Source organism: Macaca nemestrina, chromosome 17 (assembly GCF_043159975.1).
Source record: "Macaca nemestrina isolate mMacNem1 chromosome 17, mMacNem.hap1, whole genome shotgun sequence".
Taxonomy (NCBI): Eukaryota; Metazoa; Chordata; class Mammalia; order Primates; family Cercopithecidae; genus Macaca; species Macaca nemestrina.
This window is the reverse complement of record NC_092141.1, coordinates 63530813-63550367: the sequence shown is the minus strand read 5'-3', so window position 1 is coordinate 63550367 and position 19555 is coordinate 63530813. Positions and strand designations below refer to the sequence as shown.

Below are 19555 nucleotides of genomic sequence, written 5' to 3'. Positions count from 1 at the left end.
ACCATAATATCCATGAAGCACCACCGACGCCTGTATTGGGATGCGAAGGTCTGCAGCCGGTGGTGGGCGCATGGTACGCCTTCCCTAACAAGACCTTTCCAAAGCCACGCAGGTACGAAACAGACTAAACCTAGGCCCCCGACCCCAGCCCAGGACCCCTTCATCCTCCCCTGGGCACCTCCCATCTGCAGACCCATCAGGCCCTCAGATTACACACCTGGGGCTAGTACTCTAAGGCCAAAAAACCCAAAATCTGAGCCTGCCAATATTGCAGTGAAGTATAGTAACTGATGCACAAAGCGCTTTGGATAACTTTTTATTGTTTAAAAATCATAATCGAAGCTTCAAAAAACATACAAGCCAAGACATCCCAGTTCAGTCCCCTACTCCCAAGAGGAGTACACAGAACTATCCTTCCCCTCCTGCTCCCACACCACTGGCCAGGACCCTGCCCAGGGAGGCCACCTGCCCGCCCTCCTGCCCGCTGTACGGTAAGTCACCGGCTGGGGAGGAGCCCTGGGGGAGGTGGTCAGGGTGGCTGGCTCCCAGCACCCCCACCCCCTGCACGAGTGCAGCCTATGAGCTGTGTGTGGGAAAATGGGGACAGTGCTCTGGGCAGGGGACCCCCAAGGGGGAAAAAGCCTGTCCCCATTTCCCCTACCCCTCCCCAGCCCCCCAGCTCAAGGGAAGCTGTCATCATCATCTTCCGCCATCTCCTTGGCAAACTCCAAGTCCTGCTGTTCTCGCTCACGCCGTTCCTGGGCAGAGAGGCAAGTGAGGCCAAAGCTTCAGAGCAACTCCCAGCCCTTCCAGACACTTCCCCGCCTCCCCTTCTGTGTGGAAGTTTGACCTTTCAGTCTCACCCAGAAAGCACAGAGCTTACCTCTGCAGACTCCAAGTCCTTGTTGTATGATTTGGGAGGAAACCTCATGGCCTGGCGCACAGCAAAGAGAGGAGATAAGGGAGGGAAGGAAGCAGGTGAGGCAGTCATGCAACCTGTACTCCCTGCATCCCCTCTGTGAGCTAGACACCGGGCAGGAGACAGCGGCCCTCCAGTTACTCTAGTGGGGGCTAGGCGTCACGGGGCAGGAGACAGCGGCCCTCCAGTTACTCTAGTGGGGGCTAGGCGTCACGGGGCAGGAGACAGCGGCCCTCCAGTTACTCTAGTGGGGGCTAGGCGTCACCGGGCAGGAGACAGCGGCCCCTCCAGTTACTCTAGTGGGGGCTAGACGTCACCGGGCAGGAGACAGCGGCCCCTCCAGTTACTCTAGTGGGGGCTAGGCGTCACCGGGCAGGAGACAGCGGCCCTCCAGTTACTCTAGTTGGGGCTAGACGTCACCGGGCAGGAGACAGCGGCCCTCCAGTTACTCTAGTTGGGGCTAGGCGCCACTGGGCAGGAGACAGCGGCCCTCCAGTTACTCTAGTGGGGGGCTGGGCGTCACTGGGCAGGAGATAGCGGCCCTCCAGTTACTCTAGTGGGGGCTAGGCGTCACCGGGCAGGAGATAGCGGCCCTCCAGTTACTCTAGTTGGGGCTAGGCGTCACTGGGCAGGAGACAGCAGCCCTCCAGTTACTCTAGTTGGGGCTAGGCGTCACCAGGCAGGAAACAGCGGCCCTCTAGTTACTCTAGTGGGGGGCTGGGCGTCAAAGGAATTATTACAGTGCCCTGTGGGAAATGCTGAAAAAAGAGGAATAAATGACCAACTCTCTCGATTGGGCAGGGAGGAGGAAAAGGAGGAACACAGTGGATGTGGGAATGGGGAGAGGCCTTCCCAGTGGAGGATTCCATGTGGGAGGGGCCTGGCCTGCACTCAGTGGGGCTGGCTGCTGGGTGGTGGGGCAGGAGCGGGAGGGGAGGCGAGACCTAAGGGACCAGGTCACAAAGGGCCTTGCATGTCACATGGAGTAGGGCTTAGCCGAATTTTAAGCAAGGCAGCAATATCCTAGTTTCCTGGGAGGAGACCAGTAAAAAACATGGCAACCAAATAGTAACAGCACCAAACTCAGTGCTTAACTGAGGACGAGGGCTCACCCTTTTGTGGAGCCAGATACCAGCGCCATCTTTTTTACAATTTAAACTTCGCTAAGTACCTCAATACAGGGACTTCTTTTAATCTTACCAACCCTGTGAAGCGAACAAGACAGGTAACACCTCCCTACCAGCTTCAGAGATGGAGAAACAGAGCTCTGAGAAGTCAAATGACTCAAATTTGGAACCAAATGTAGAACCCAAACCTCTGAATCCCTGCCTGGTCCTCCCTGGTGACCACATCATCCCTTAAACGCAATAGGAGAAGGCAACTGGCTATGGAACTATGGTCGCTATGGAACTATGGTCAAGTCCCCTTCCCATTCTGGGCCCCCTGTGCCACAGCTCAGTGATTTTAGAGACTGGACGGAACCTGGGCCACAAATAAAGCCAGTCTTCTCTGAGGCATCCATGAGTGTGGAGGGAGGGGCGTGCTGCTGCCAGGCGTGACTCTGCAGCCACAGGCTTCTCACCTTGACAGACATGTTGTGGATATCTAGGCAGAAGGAGATGCGCTGGTGGAAGGCCAGCTGGGGCTCTCGGGTGGAATAGATGTCAATCATCTCCTTGGATTGGACATAGCCCTTCTCATGGTTGATGCTGGCCTCAATGACACCATCCCGGATGGCCTGCAGGCCCCCAAAGAGGAAAGTTCACCAGCACGCCCATCTTCTTCTTCTTCTTTTTTTTTTTGAGATGGAGTTTCGCTCTGTCACTCAGGCAAGAGAGTGCAGTGGTGCGATCTCGGCTCACTGCAGCCTTTACTTCCCGGGTTCAAGCGACTCTCCTGCCTCAGCCTCCCGAGTAGCCAGGATTACAGGCACCCGCCACCAGGCCTGGCTAAGTTTTGTATTTTTAGTGGAGATGGGGTTTCACCAAATTGGCCAGGTTTGTCTCGAACTCCTGACCTCAGGTGATCCACCCTCCCCGGCCTCACAAAGTGCTGGGATTACAGGCATGAGCCACCACGCCTGGCCCAGCATGCCCATCTTCTAAACCAGAGAAAATCTTGTTCCTTCCCATTCCTCTGCCCTCCTTATATTCTCACACTCACAAGCACTATCATAAATTCAACATGTACACACACCTACACTCACACTCACATGTGCATCCATTCTCTCTCTGGCAACTTCTTGGCTTCACTGCAAACGACAGGCCCTCCCTGAAATGACTATGCCATTGCTTTACCTATTCCGCTCCTTGGCCAAACTCCTCCCACTCCTGCCTCCCGAGATTGGCAGGAAAGTGACAACCTGGTCACTGTGGTTCCTGAACCAGCCCCACCTTGGCAACAATGAACTCTGCATCTTCGGGGCTATCCAACTGCAGCTTCTGGGCGATGTCGGCCAAGGAGATTCGGGAATAGGAGAGGCTGATCATGCGTACACCTGGGAGAGGAAGGAGCGATGGGGTGGGCAGGGCGGGCACAGACCCTTCACTTGCCCAAGGATACCCACTAGGTTTGCCCCAGCCTGGCTTCTGCTCCTCCAACAGCCCCTCAGATCCTGATCCACACCTGTCTTAATCACGTTGTGCCGCAGCCGGATGATTAGGGTGTAGGTCCCATCTGCTTGAAACTTCTCCCCAAACTGATCCAAGACCTGGTTGAACTTGGCTAGGTTTCCCGTCCTGACGGCTGCAGGGAGAACAGGAGTAGAATGGATGATGCAAATGGGCACAGGCATGTAAGAGGCCCCAGTGAAGGGGGCCTAGTGGGCTCGGGGGTTGGGAAGCCAGCCTTACCTTGAGTCAGAAGGAAATACGGCATAAGTGAGCGCTTGAGGGAGGGCTGGCGGAACTGCAGCCGGTCAGGGATCTCCCCCAGCAACAGCTCCACCACGATGAGAAGCTTGTGCACCTGGACAGAGTGACAGGGGAACACAGTGGGCAGGGAGCCCCATGGGCGGAAGAAGAAAATGAAATGTGGCCTGAATTCTGCCAGATGTAGTGGGAAACAGGGAAAGGGATCGTTGTTTAGGCCCAGAGAGAGGAGGAAGCCCTGAAAACCTGTGCTGGGCATGGAATCCAAGCCCAGCTGCCTTTGGAGCCGGGTGCTGGGAATGTGGCCCTTTGGTCACATTTGGTCGCAGAGCCCTCAGTTGCATTTCACCTGGCCACCCTGCACACAGTCTGCTCTGAAATGACAGTGCTCTAAAGTGAGGCCAGAAGGGCAGGTGCTGTGGTTCAGCAACAGCGAGGGACCAGGGCTCGCAGGCCTGGAGAACGGAACATGCGTCAGCCAGAGATGCTCACTAGAGAGGCAGACTGTTAGTGGAGGAGAGGAGGTCATCAGTGGGTAGAATTCATTATCTGGGCAGAGGCAGAAGTGTAGGAAGGGGCCTGGCTTCCGTGAATGAGCAGAGTATCCAGACACAGAAGGGTGGCTGGAAACCTGGGCCTGTCTTCCTACACAGGACTGTGAGGTATTTCTGAGTGGTGCTGAGTGTGAATTCAGCACCACGCAAGAAAACTACAGTGGAGGGAATGATGGCCCCCAACTCAGGAATTCACCAGGCGTGGAACACAAAGCAGCTAAATCGTGGGGCAGCAAGTTTCACGGGGAGGCAGGGGTTACAACGGGAGTGTGTGATCACACCCACAGCCAGGCCGACCCTTCACCCTCCACAGGCACCTCCAGGAGGCTGCCCTGTCCCTTGGAGTAACCCATGTGTGAGGGAAAATCCCTGGAAATGGTAATTTATGAAGTGCCTTAAGGAGTCTGACAAAGCAGAAAAAGGAGGAGGGTCAAGGGTACAGATTGAAAAAGAGGCAGAAATGTGTGGGTACCTGGGGAGCTGTTAGGAAAGAGACAGTTGGGACCACGGTCTGGGGACTATGCCATTGCCATTTTGCATGCCAGGCTGAGCAGTTTGAAGTCTGCATGTAGAACACTTGGTGTCTAGTCTCTACTCACTAGCTAGGAAACACTGAGCAACTGGGTCCTTGGTTCCTCATCTCTAAAACTACCAAATAACAATATCAACACCTAGCCTGTCTACCTCACAAGACCGTTACGATGCCCTCCAGCAGTGGGGAGCAATGCAAGCTTTCCAGGCCAGAGAAGGACAGAGCTGGAGCTCTGCTTAGTAAGGCAAGTGAGTGTAAGCTGGGCTGGTGAAAAGGAAGATGATCAGGCAGAAGTGTCTGGAAACGTTACTGGCTCAAACCATGGGGCTGGCAATATCAAGGAACAGGCAAACACAGAAGACTTGCAGATAATTTAACAGCCGACCCAGTGACGGGAAGGACGGTGGGGGAGAGTCAGAGATGATGCAAGGCCCTGATCTCCATTGGGAAAGCAGGAGGAAGGAATGGTAAGGGGGCCAGGAGGGGTCTCTTTGGGACACGTTGTAGAGAGTTGTATGGGGGGTGGGAGGGGGAGCTGGATCTGCAGGTCTGATGCTCGTGAGAGGGGTCAGAGTTAGTGTGATGGGCTAAACTGTGTCCCCCTCAAGTTCATGTTATAGACCTAAATCCCAGTACCTCAGAATGGGACTATATTTGGACACAGGGCCTTTAAAGAGGTAATTATGGTAAAATGAGGTCATATGGGTGGACCCTAATCCTACATGACTATTGTCCTTCTAAGACAAGAGCAGGACACGACACCCACAGAGGGGAGACCATGTGAAAGCACCAGGAGACGGCCATCGACAAGCAGACGAGAGACGCCCTCAGAAGAAACCAATCATGTCACACTTTGCTCTTGGACTTAGAGCCTCCAGAATTGTGATGAAATCAATTTTAGTTGTTTAAGCCGCCAAGTCTGTGGAAGCCTGCATTGGCAGTCCCAGCAGAGTAACGGAGTTAGTAAGGTACAGGCTGAAGAGCACCATGCAGGCGAGAGCTGAAGCTGGGAAAGCAAACAAGGTCACTCAAGGAGAGAATGAGGGTTTTACTATCGACAGAGAAGCTCTCAGAGTGCTCTGCTGAGGCCCAGGCGGTGAGAAGGAGCAGAGAGAACACTGGAGGGAGGGGCTGGCCAGTGCACTATTGGGGAGGGAGCCAGGGGAGACAGGAGTGGCCGCTTGAGAGGGGAAGCAGCAGGGGTGGGGGTTTTTCCTCCGGGAGACCGAAGCAAACAGGTGATGGGCCGAGCCCGGAAGAGAGAGGAAGGAGTGCGATGGAAAACACAGGTAGCGAAGCTGGCGTTAAGTAAAGACAAGGAGGGTGAAAATGGGTGGAGAGAGACATTCAAGTTTACGGGAGACAAGGCAGCTGCGGGAACGAATGCTAGCCGGCCTCCAGCTCTGAACTGGATGAGCCAGCACTGCCCTCCTCAGAGCGCTCTGTGCACCAGCAGCGCTGGCATCACCCAGGGCCCATTAGGAATGCAAACTCTCCAAATCGGAATCTACAGCTTCATCAGACCCCCAGCTGATTCTGTAAGCTGGGTGGTGACGGGTGTGTGTGAGGGCAGAGGGCTGGTTGCAGGCCTTCTCCCAAACATGCCTTCACTTCCGCCCTCTCTCTCCCTGCGCTCCCTCACCAACAGCGCCCTAGCCCAAGGCCTCTCTTCCAGCTCTCTCTACACCTTCCTGCCACTGAGAAAATTTAAATGCCTGAAAGCTTCTCTCATGGTACATGACACATTCTATATATGTTAATTACTTGTATTTTTAGTGATTTTCAAAAGAAACTTTAGTGTCTCTCACATTGTAAGCAATCTAACATTTTGCTCACGTGCCCAGTGTGTCTGAAAAGCCTTCACTTTTTGTGAAAATCCTACCCATCTCTGAAAGACCAGTTCAATTTTAATGTTTCTTTTTTTTTTTGAGAGAGTCTTGCTCTGTCGCCCAGGCTGCAATGCAGTGGCACGATCATGGCTCACTGCAGCCTCGACCTCCTGGGCCCAAGTGATCCTTGCACTTCAGCCTCCCAAGTGGCTGGGACTACAGGTGCAAGCCATCACGCCCAGCTACGTCTTTTATTTTTGCAGAGGCGGTGTCTCCATATGCTGCTAAGGTTGGTCTCAAGCAATCCTCTTGCCACAGCCTCCCAAAGTACTGGGATTATAGGTGTGAGCCCTGTACCTAGCCAACTTTTTCTTTAAGATCCTTTCTCTTTCATTATTTGATCAAAAACAAATCTGACTTTCTCTGAACTTTTGAACAGAAATAAAATGAATCTCCTACTACATTGACCTAATCAACGTACATGTCTCCTGTTCCCTGTCAAGGCACTATGGAAGTGGATGTTGTGTGAAGGTAGGAGCAGAGGTTTGAATTTGGGAAGACTAGGTCTACATCCTGGCTACTGGGCTCTGTAACTTCACACACACCCTAAAGCTTTCAAAAAATTAGCTGGGTTGGCTGGGCACGGTGGCTCACACCTGTAATCCCAGCACTTTGGGAGGCTGAGGCGGGCAGATCACGAGGTCAGGAGATCGAAACCATCCTGGCTAACACGGTGAAACCCCGTCTCTACCAAAAATACAAAAAATTAGCCGGGAGTGGTGGTGGACGCCTGTAGTCCCAGCTATTCGGGAGGCTGAGGCAGGAGAATGGCATGAACCCGGGAGGCAGAGCTTACAGTGAGCCAAGATTGTGTCACTGCACTCCAGCCTGGGCGACAGAGTGAGACTCGTCTCAGAAAAAAAAAAAAAAAAAAAAAAAATTTTTTTTAATTAGCTGGGCATGGTGGCAGGCGCCTGTAATATCCCAATTACTCGGGAGGCTGAGGCAGGAGAATCCCTTGAATCCCAAAGACAGGGGGTGCAGTGAGCCGAGATGGTACCACTGCACTCCAGCCTGGGAGACAGAGGAAGACTCCATTTCAAAAAAAAAGAATAAAAAAAAAATTAGTTGGGTGTGGTGGCGGGCGCCTGCCCAGCTACAGGAGAATCACTTGAACTCGGGAGGCAGAGGTTGCAGTGAGACAAGATCATACCATTGCACTCCAGCCTGGGTGACAGAAGGACACTCTGTTTCAAAAAAAAAAAAAAAAAAAAAAAAAGAAAGAAAAGAAAGACCACTTATTATCCTCCCTTCCTATCCCATACAGTGCCTAATACCAGGGTTGATGCTTAAATACTTGCTGACTGACAGTTCTTAAGTGGCCAAGTTTTATGTTTACTTGAGCCACTCAGCCTTATGGAGATTTTCTGGATTCCTCTGCCACAGACAATACAGTTTCCAAATGTGAACATGAAGGACCAGATAAGAACCTGGGATTTATATCAACACAATCTAGGTCCATGCCTGGAATGGCTGTCAGGCATGCTGGGGAATCAGGAATATTCTAAACCTATCTGCCAAGGAGAACACTCTGAATGAACATCCACTGCCAGAGGTGCAGGTAGTGTCTGCTTTGTGACACCCACAAACAGATGTGAAGCAACCTTTTGCAGACATGGCGGCTCACACCTGCAATCCCAGCACTTAGGGAGGCAGAGGCGGAAGGATTGCTTGAGCCCAGAAGTTCTCACCTGAGCAACAGTGAGACCCCCGTCTCCACACACACACACAAAAAAAAAAAAAAAGAAAAAAGTTTGAAGCTCTTCTGGATAGGAAGGTTAAGGATGCCTTTCCTAGCCCCTAGCATAGGGAAGAGAACTGAAGTGGTAGGGAATGAGTAAGAGGCAAAGAGGCCAGGCATGGTGGCTTACACCTGTGATCCCAGCACTTTGGGAAGTTGAGGTGGGAGGACTTCTTGAGCCCAGGAATTCAAGACCAGCCTGGGTAAGATAGTGAGACACCATCTTAATGAAAAAAAAAGAGGCAAAGGGATGATGGTGTCTGTGGCTCACCGTCTGTTTGAAGCCGACAGCTGTGTGCTGAGGGGCCTTGCGAAGGGCATTGGTCATTGTTCTCCGGGCCTCTGAGTACTCCAGCTGGATGGCTTTGATTCGCCCTGGGAGTGGAGGAGAGGAGAGTTGGTCAACAGAGTGGGGTCATCCAACCCTCCGGACAAGCCAGAGGGCCAAATGGGCCTCTTATGCACCACCCCTTGGAAAATTTGCACCAGGCAGGCCTGAGACACCTCTGATTTGTGGGTTGGGCCCCTCTGCTCACCTGTATAGTAGAGGTACCTGGCCCACTCATTGTTGTTGGCCTGCTCTGGGAACACGGACTTGGACACCAGTTTCTCAGCCTGGTCGTACAAGCTGTAGTGTAGGTAATTCCGCAGCAGGAGGTTCAGCAGCGTGGCCTGCCCATCTGCGTCATGCCGAAGCGTCGCTGTCCGGAGCCGAGCATGCAAGAAGCTTCAAGAAGGAAAGAAGAAAGATATCAAAGACTTCAAATCACAACTCTCTGAACTGCCTTTGACTCTTCACTCTTTTTCAATTCCTTAAAAAAGTTATACAAATCGCTTTTCTGGTTATTTGCTGAGTACTGAACTATCGAGTGCCTAAGGTGTAGAGTACTACTCTAGCTGCGCAAAAAGGACAAAACCCTGCCCTTAGGGAATGCAGCCCAGGGGGGAGGCAATGGTCATGAGGAAGAAGCACAGTGTGCAGTGTGGCAGAAGATGGGAGGCCTGTGAGGTCAGGGGAACTGCAATGGGGAATGTAGGAGGTGAGAAAGATGAGTTGACCTTTTCAATAGCTTGGCCAAGGCAGGACTCACTGAGAAGGGATCAGTTAAGGGAAGGCTTGAAGGAGGCGGAGAGACGAGTGTTCTGGATGGAGGGGCAGCCAGTGCAAAGGCTCTGAAGAAGAGGGTGCCGGGCACACCAGAGGAAAGGCAGGCCAGTGGGGCTGAGGAACAGGAGGAGGTGAAGTCTGGGAGGTCAAAATGGAGCAGATTATGTCAGGCCTTATGAGGTAGTGTGAGGACTTTGCCTTTCCTTTAGATGGGAAGCCACTGCAGGTTTTGAGCAAAGAAGTAAAATATTTTCTAGCCTGTCCCTCCACCCCTAACCCACCTCAGTCCTACCTTGATGTGGGGTGAAGGGAAGAACCTGAGGACAGTTCTTTATAGTCCAGCAGTGACCCACTTCAACTAGCATCAGTCTCTCTCCCACATCCCTCACATGGCACAGGGCATGGGAACCACTGCCCCTCTTTCCTGCTTACATCTACTGGTTCGTCGCCCTCTGCAGGTCCACAGTTGTGTGCTTGTGACTGACCCTGAGGGCCCCAAGTGAGATCCCTGGTTGCCTGTACCTGCGCACCACATCCAGCTTGTCCAGGAACTCATAGACCCGCGCGTGATAATAGTAACACTTTGCGGCCACAAGGTCTAAGGCCCGGCGGTTCTGAGTACTGATCTTCTGCATCAGGTCGTCAGAGATCTTCTGTGCCTGGGGAGGAAGCCAAAAGATAATTAGGTGGCAGTTCCTCAAAAGGATAAACATGGAGTTGTCATTTGACCCAGCAATTCCTATCCTAGGTATGCAGCCAAGAGAACTGGAAACTTAGGTTCACAAAAGAGCATGTACACAAATGTTCACAGAAGCATTATTCATAACCAAAAAGCAGAAACGACCCAAGTGCCCATCAGCTGATGAACAGATAAACAAAATGTGGCATATCCAGGAGGGAATATTACTCAGCCTTAAAAAGGAATGAAGTACTGACACACACTACAACATGGGTCAACGTTGAAAACATGATGTGAAGTGAAAAAAGGCAGAAACCTAGGGCATGTGGTGTATAATTCCATTTACATGAAATGTCCAGAGTAAGTAAATCCTCAGTAGAGGCAGGGCAGATTAATAGCTGCCAGGGGCTGGGTAAGGGGAAAATGAAAAGTGACCACTAATACGTATGGTGTTTCTTTTTGGGGTGATGAAAATGTTCTGGAATTAGGGGTGGATATACAACTTTGGGAATATACTAAAACCCACTAAATTGTAGCACACTTTATTTATTTATTTGTTTGTCTGTTTGATAGAGTCTTGCTCTATCACCAGGCTGGAGTACAGTGGCGCAATCTTGGCTCACCACAACCTCCGCCTCCTGGTTCAAGTGATTCCCCTGCCTCAGCCTTCTTAGTAGCTGGGGCTGCAGGCACGTGCCGCCATGCCCGTCTAATTTTTTGTGTTTTTAGTAAAGACAGGGTTTCACCATGTTGCTCAGGATGGTCTTGATTGACCTCGTGATCTACTCGCCTTGGCCTCCCAAAGTGCTGGGATTACAGGCGAGCGCCACCGCACCTGGCCTGTAGTACACTTTAAAGGGGTGAACTATATCTCAAAAACAAACAGCCAAGTACAGTGGCGTGTGCCTATAATCCCAGCTACACGAGAGGCTGAGGAGGGAGGATTACCTGAGCCCAGGAGTTCAAGACCAGCATGGTTAACATAGTAACATAACATCCAATAAGAACAAAACAGTGGGCCAGGCGCAGTGGCTCACGCCTGCAACCCTAGCACTTTGGGAGGCGGAGGACAGGAAATCACTTGAGCCCAGGGGTTGGAGACCAGCTTGGCAAGAATGTGAAATCCTGTCTCTACAAAAAAATACAAAATTTAGCTGGGTGTGGTGGCGCATGCCTGTAATCCCAGCTACTCAAGAGGCTGAGGTGGAAGGATCACTTAAGCTGGGGAGGTCAAAGCTGCAGTGAACTGTGATCACACCACTGCATTCCAGCATGGGTAACAAAGCGAGACCAACCCCCAAAAACCAACCAACCAACCAACCAACCAACCACCAAAAACAGTGTGGGAAGGAAAGGAAACAAACCAGGGAATTAAGGCGCGGGACTTATTTCCTCAGTGTGCTCCTGTGACAGTGGCTATAATGAACAAAGAAGCTGGCCCTAGCTGGGGGAGTGGTGGAAGTGCAGTATGCAAAATGGAACTATTAGTCCATAATAACAGCTACCATTTATGAAAATATCATGAAAGCTTACTATGTGCAGACCATTGTGCTAAGTATTTCTAAACAAATTATTTTATGTAATGCTAACCATCTTGTAAGGCAGGAACTATTATCCCCATTTTACATACAGCTGGGAGAAATTAATTTGCCTAAGGTACAGCTGGGATTGGAACCCAGGTCTGTCTGTCTCCAAATGCCCCTAATTTTCCCCACAGAATGTACTACGCTGGTATCCCCCACAGACTGTACAGCATGACCACTGCGAGCCCTGTCCCACAGTGCCCACAGCAGGAGTGGGTTCTCCTGGGATGTGGGATCAAACGCATACCTCTATGGAGAAAGAGTGTGGGGGTCAGTTCTTAAGAATCAGTGATTATTTCCATTTCGTCACCAGGGACGCTCTCCCCGCCAAACCCCTTGCATCACTTGGGGCTTATGAATCGCTCTCACTGCATTCTGGATACCTCTTTGTAGCGCTTGCTGTTCATCATGAAGATGACCATGAGAAGTTGGAGATAGGCTTCCACTTCAGGCAGGAGGGGTGCCGATGCAGCTTTTCCCGTGCGGGGACGGAACTGTAAATCAGCCTCTGTGTCCATGGGCTAGGAGAGGACAGAAGTTACCATGGAAAAGCTCAGTCAGATCAAGTAACCAAGAATTTATTGAGCATCCACTATGTATTTCAACATACTTATTGAGTGTCTACCATGTGCCAAGATTTTGTTAGGTGCTAGGGATAAAAAAATAAAGATGACAGTCTTTCCCAAAGAAATCAAGGAGGAGTTGGGTGTGGTGGCTCACGCCAGTAGTGCCAGCTACCTGGGAGGCTGAGGCAGAAGAATGCTTGAGGCCAGGAGTTTGAGACCAGTCTGGGCAACAGAGCGAGACCCTATCTCTCAAAAAATAAATAAGAACTAGCCAGGCATGGTGGCAGGCACCTGTATTCCCAGTTACTCAGGAGGCTGAGGGAGGAGCATCGCCTGATCCCAGGACTTTGAGGCTGCACTGGGCCATAATTGTGCCACTGTGCTTTAGCCTGGGTGACAGAGCAAGACCCTATCTCAAAAAAACAAAGAAAACAAGTCAAGGAGGCTGGCAATAGAATATTAATAAGCACAATAAAGTGTTACAGGGGAATAATAAACTTCTTTACAGAACATAATGGGGACATAAAGGACAATGTAAGGAACCTTCAAAGAAGCTACAACCTAAGTGGACACATGAAACCACCATACCTGGAAGCACTGCAAATACTACTGGACAGGGCTTAATGAAATAATTCTAGAGATGAAATCAGAATAATGAGACCAAAAAATTGTTTCTTGTGGAAATAAAGAAAATTTGGGGAAAGTCAACATATACACAAAACTTATTTTCAGATTTCGTCACTGACACTGGAAAAAATAAAGTGTTACAGTCACCCACCAAAATAATCATGTTTCACGAGTTTAGAGATGTGAAGGTCAGAAAACATCCAAGGTGGAGCTGGGGGAACAGTACATTTTTCCCCTTTCCCAGACAATAAACTCTTCACTGCCCTACCTTCAGGGATGTTATGAGTTTCCCCATCCACGGAGCTGACTGAGTATACAGGATTTTAAGGAAATGCAGGTGCTGGAAGGTCAGTGGAATTGGAGAAGGCTGAGATCTGGACCATGCCATGAATAATGAGGGAGAGTTCACAGTTACAAAGGATAAGGAGAGGTCTCTCCTGGCACAGAGCCCACCATCACTACCAAACTGACTTCGTCTGCATTCGCTATGTGCCAGGCACTATTCTAGGAGCTTTACACTCCCCTCTCTCCAATCCGTTCATCACATTTAACAAATAAAGAAAATGAGGCACAGCAAGATGAAGTCACTTGCCCAAGTCCCACAGGTACTAACTGTCAGAGTTTGGATTCAAATTCAACTCTACCTCTAAAATCTGTGCTTTTTTTGGGGGGGGTAGGGGGTCACTCTGTCACCCAGGCTGGAGTGCGATAGATCTTGGTTCATTACAACCTTCACTTCCTGGGTTCAAGCGATTCTCCTGCCTCAGCCTCCCGAGTAGCTGGGACTACAGGTAGGTGCCACCACGCCTGGCTAATTTTTGTACTTTTTGCAGAGACAGGGTCTTGCCATTTCGCCCAAGTTGGTCTCAAACTCCTGGGCGAGTCCAGCCTGGACTCAAACGATCTGCCCGCCTCAGCCTCCCAAAGTGCTGGGATGACAGGTGTGAGCCACCATGCCTGGCCCTGACACCTGTGTTCCTCCTAACCACTGTTCTCTGCCTCCTCCATGGTGAAGCTTCAGAGGAAAGAGGCAGCAGCACCTTCTTTCTCCTAGAACAACAGAGAGGTCACCCAACGCAACCTCAACTGGAGTAGGGGGTACAGGCTGCAGGGTAGTGGCAAATGAGTTTGGCTGGGAAGGTCCTGATCCCCTGACTCGGAAGAATGACACTACAGGGCAGTGGACGGTTCCCTTTTCACTATGCAGATGAGTATTAAAATGGGCTGCTTTGGCTTCTCTCCTCATGCTACCACAGATAATAAGATGGGACTTTAGGATGGAAAACAACGCTATTCCTGGGGGTCTGAGACCAGGCCTGCACCCTTTAAGTTGGCCTGACTCACTCACCTCTTCCAGGAAGGGGAGCAAGAAGTCTCGAGTGGCGTTATTTGAAGTAAAGAAGCCCTGCACAGCCTTATACAGAACATAGTGGTTGAGGCGGCGTGATGTGGAAGGCAGCATCCGCAGGGCCCGCAGCACAAATCTCGGTTCCTTGCCTGAAACCGCTTTCTCCAGCTGTTTCACGTGCTCCTTGATGTCTGAAGAGGAGCAGAGAAGAAAATGATGTCACTTCCACTCCTAGTCCCCCACCACTCCAGGCAAGGAGTTCTAAGGAGCCTCTCACGGAGGGGCAAAATGCAACTAATAACCTTTTCTGCCCTAATGGGGTACACAATATTTACAGATTCCACACATTGATTTTAAGACATAACCAAGTGGCAAGAAAAAAAATACAGTGGGGGTGCAGAATGGGGTAGAGGATGACAGAGGAAGAAAAGAAAAACCAATTAACTAAAGAAACCTGGAGATTTATCAGATCTTAATGGAAAAGACTTTCTAAATGTAAACAATGGGAGAAATCACATACGCACAAAAGATTAATGAGCTTGACTTCATTTAAAAAACCCTTTTAGATAACTGTGTATACAAAAGAAAAATATTTTCAACAAATGTGATCAAAGATTTGTATTTTTATTCTATAAAGAGCTTGTATAAATGGTTAAGAGATATAATGGTATAACGATTATGTTGCCACAGTTTCAAAACAAAAATGGAGATGAACTAATATACAAAGAGGAAAAATAGCTAACAGACAAAAATTATATTTCTTTTTTTTTTTTTTTTTTTTGAGACGGAGTCTCGCTCTGTCGCCCAGGCTGGAGTGCAGTGGCCAGATCTCAGCTCACTACAAGCTCCGCCTCCCGGGTTTACGCCATTCTCCTGCCTCAGCCTCCCGAGTAGCTGGGACTACAGGCGCCCGCCACCTCGCCCGGCTGGTTTTTTGTACTTTTTAGTAGAGATGCGGTTTCACCGGGTTAGCCAGGATGGTCTCGATCTCCTGACCTCGTGATCCGCCCGTCTCGGCCTCCCAAAGTGCTGGGATTACAGGCTTGAGCCACCGCGCCCGGCCAATTATATTTCATTAGTATTTGAGCAATTGCAAATGGAAACATTTTTAAACTACCAAATTAGTAACATTAAAAAAATTATAGGCGGGAGGCGGTGGCTCATGCCTGTAATCCCAGCACTTTGGAAGGCTGAGGAGGGCAGATCATAAGGGTAGCAGTTCAAGACCAGCCTGGCCAACATGGTGAATCCCGTCTCTACTAAAAATAAAAAGATTAGCTGGGCATGGTGGTGGGCACCTGTAATCCCAGCTACTTGGGAAGCTGAGGCAGGAGAATTGCTTGAACTTGGGAGGCGGAGGTGGCAGTAAGCTGAGATCGCGCCATTGCACTCCAGCCTGGGCAACAGAGTAAGACTCTGTCTCAAAAAAAAAAAAAAAAAAAAAAAAAAAAAATTATAGAGTACAGTGAAAACTACATTTCTCCTGGTATAATGTAAATCAGCACAGTTTTTCTGGATGATAACTATCAAAAATCTTTAAAATGTTCAGCCTTTTTAACTCAGGTATATAGGTTTTGGTGCGAATCTGTACTGAAGAAATAATTATAAAAGTAGATTTTTTTAAGTTGGGCACAAAGATGATTGCTTCAAAGTTATTTACGATAGGAAGAAACTAGAAACAGTTTAAATGCAAAGCAGTAAGGGAATGCAATCAATGAGCAGTTTCTTAGGTACTTCTGTATAGTTAGCACTTAGCACAGGGTATCTGGGCCACACTAAGATATAATAATAACAGCTGATATTTATGTGCTAGGCACAGTTTTAAGCATTTTAATGTTCACAACAACCCAATAAAGTATTGTACTATTACTCATATTTACACAGAGGAGGGAATGGATTCCAGAACTTGTACTACTCTTTTTTTTTTTTTTTTTTTGAGACGGAGTCTCACGCTGTCACCCGGGCTGGAGTGCAGTGGCCGGATCTCAGCTCACTGCAAGCTCCGCCTCCCGGGTTCACGCCATTCTCCTGCCTCAGCCTCCCGAGTAGCTGGGACTACAGGCGTCCGCCACCTCGCCCGGCTAGATTTTTGTATTTTTTTTTTAGTAGAGACGGGGTTTCACCATGTTAACCAGGATGGTCTCGATCTCCTGACCTCGTGATCCGCCCATCTCGGCCTCCCAAAGTGCTGGGATTACAGGCTTGAGCCACCGCGCCTGGCCCAGAACTTGTACTACTCTTAACCATTATATTGGGTATTCAACAAATGTTTCTGGAATAAATTGCTGATTATGTTTATGAATGTTAATGAAAACACATAAAATTCAAAATTTATATTTAGTTATGCCTTGATACAAACTATATACATAACTTGCTCTCAATTATAGGAGAGTAGCTCAAAAATTCATAAGAAAAAATGTTAACCATGTTTTCTTCCCCCTGCTTTTAACTTCTCATACATTCCAAAATCTCTGCAATGAATATGAATTACTTTACAAGAAAATGAAGTGCTTGTAATAAACACACCCAGTAGGCAATGCTGAGTGGCACCTTTGACATTGGCTGTCACTACTTTAGGCAAAAGGATGTCTATCAAATATTGATCCTGTTGCTCAACTTTACCGTTAAGAGCTGTAGTCAACAGCATCACATCCTCAAATGTACCACTTAGGAGGATAATTTTCCTTATCTCAATGTTTTTGAGCTACTTTCTCATGCATTTTAGTGAAAAGAAAACCTAGTAAGTAGTGTGGTCCCACTTGATCCAGAACCACGAAAACGGCACCAGGATCACAGTGGGAAGCTCTCACTTTACCCACTTCAAATGGAGACAGGATGCTTTAAGTGGGAAAAGTAAAACATGAACTTGGAGGAACAAGACTACGGATACTTGAAACAGGAACCTCGGAGAAAAGAAATAGGAGACACTGGTGTACAGCAGTTTAGGCCAAAGGTTAGTATTACAAAACCAAACAAAGATGACACCCGAAAAGTTTTAAGTGTGTGTGTACTTAGACCCTTTAGAAACAGAGGGGCAGTAGGGACCTGAAGGGAGAAGGAGACAGCAAAGGGACTGTGGGGACACTTCAGTTAGAGAAATAGGAAACAAGATACTAGGTCGAAATGGTTCATTCGGGGGAGTGTGCTAAAGGCAGCTAGGACAACAAAAATCTGCTGTACAGTTTTAAAAATCAGGAGTCGATATTCTAGGTCATCCCGGCCCTGTTTACACACGTAGACACAAACACTGGTTTCTAGCGGGATCAATCAGTCATATATTGGAGGCGCTAAAATCAGTCAGGTGGGATATAAATGGAATAGGTCAGAGGGGAGGGCTTAGAAAGGGGAGGACTTAGAAGAAGGAGTCCCCAGGCCCAGTGGAACCTAGATATAGATGCAACCCCAGATATGGGGATGGAGGGGATGGGAGGGGAGTGGTTCCCAGCCTGGAGAGAAGGTTCAGTCATTGGGACTGGAGTCGGAAGTGTCAGGGTAGCGGGGGCAGCTATCTGGGGGTAATCCCAAGGAACTGAGGGTTGTGGAGGCTGCTCTGGCTTCCCAGCGAGAAGCCGAATCACAGGGGTCGCTGTCACCCGTGATCGCGGCACGTTCCCGGCTTGGGCTCCCGTACCCTCCAAGGTGACAGTGTCTAGCTCTCGCTGGGAGTGCTCAGCTGCTGCCGCCGCCGTCTTGCCGTCTGCCTCCCCCGTTGACCCGCCACCCGTCGCCGCCTCCTCTTTCATCTCCACATCCTGGGGGGCCGGGGGCAGTGGGGGTTCTTGTTCTCCTCCGCCGGGCGGCGGTTTCGCCTTGTCCGCGCCGCGGCGCCGCGCCGAGCCCTCCTGCTTCATGGCACCCGGGGTCACGGCCTAGTCCGGGGACCGAGGCCGGGGCCTCGCGTGAACCGTAGCACCGGGGACCAGGAGCCGAGCCGGGCCTACACACCAGCGCGGGCTACCGTCGGGCCGCACGATGACGGAGCAGCTGCAAACCCCTTCCCGGCGCTGGGCCTTCTGGGAAAGGCCAGGCACGGCAGGCCGATGGCCGAGTCAACAAAGGGGAAATAAATCAACAGCCGAGGTGCAGGATGAAGGAGGAGCTTCAAGGAAGGAGCTGGGAGGAGCCTGTATGGGTTCCTGGTGCTTTCTTTCTAGCGCTGAAGTGTGATGCTTTTATGTTCCTCTCGAGTGCATTTCTGTGGGCGTCCACGAGAGGTCCCCTCAGGCTCCAATCTGGGTTACAAAGGACTTTAAGAGCATCTCAACCAGCGTGGAGTGAGTACAGTCCATCCGAGCGCGGGGCGAGATAACGTCACGAGTTGCCGGGCGGGTTTTGCGCCCAAGTTCGCTCCCTTTTCCCCGATGGGGGGGGTCTCCTTCCAAATCCGCGGGGCTTGGGCTCAACGGCTGCTGGGCGCATCCGGCAGGAGGGAAGGAAAGAAGGCTGCGAAGGAGGGACGTGAAGCTAGGGCTGTTGGGCTTAAAATAAACCGAACTGGAGAGTAGCAAGAATCCTATGGGATCCGGACTTCCTTGATTAGATTTTAGTTTAGTGCTGAAGATAAGGCATACAATTCTCTGCAGGGTGAGCGTGCATTTGCGTAGAATCACTCCAGTTTAACAAAATGTAGGGGCCCACCCTATGTACGGCCCAGGGCTAGCAAATAGGGGGGTGAAAAACAGCTCAAGAATGTAGTATACGGGAGAGTCAGATGGTTAGATAACCAGACACAGTGCTCTGGGCTGCGGTGGATTGGGAGTGTTGAGGAAAGAGGGTGGGAGCCACTACTGGCAGACGCTTTAGGGAGCCCGTTGAGAGGGCTTTTATACATCCAGACAGACATTGTGAAATGGCGAACAGAATAATAGTGTGCCTAAGGAGAGAATGATGGTTTACCTAGTGCTGTGCCTAAGGGGAAGCCAATTGGACAAGAAACTCTACCCACTTATTTTTCAAAGGACTCCCCCATTGATTCTGCAGGGAAGGTGAAACAAGGTGAAGGATATAGTTCCCAATTTCTTAGAACACAAAACAAAAACTCTCTCCCTACCTTGAAACTTTTCTCTCTCCCATAAGTGAAAGTCCTGAGTTTTAGACCTTTCACAGACCCTGCAAGAAAATCTAGCCCTGTTGTAAGGA

The 19555-nt window shown here is 50.0% G+C and overlaps 1 protein-coding gene across 1 annotated transcript; it reads right to left on the bottom strand.

Annotated features, from left to right (window-relative positions):
- Nucleotides 1-300: 300 nt before the first annotated feature.
- Nucleotides 301-18432, bottom strand: LOC105472234 (proteasome 26S subunit, non-ATPase 3). The gene is made up of 12 exons (XM_071083088.1): nt 18048-18432; nt 14417-14607; nt 12259-12396; nt 10136-10272; nt 9042-9232; nt 8777-8880; nt 3772-3886; nt 3545-3664; nt 3313-3416; nt 2502-2657; nt 884-934; nt 301-758 (listed from the first exon to the last, which is right to left on the bottom strand). Exons 1-12 carry the CDS (start codon nt 18265-18267, stop codon nt 681-683), a joined length of 1605 nt encoding a protein of 534 aa, XP_070939189.1. The 5' UTR covers nt 18268-18432; the 3' UTR covers nt 301-680.
- Between the last annotated feature and the right edge of the window lie 1123 nt (nt 18433-19555).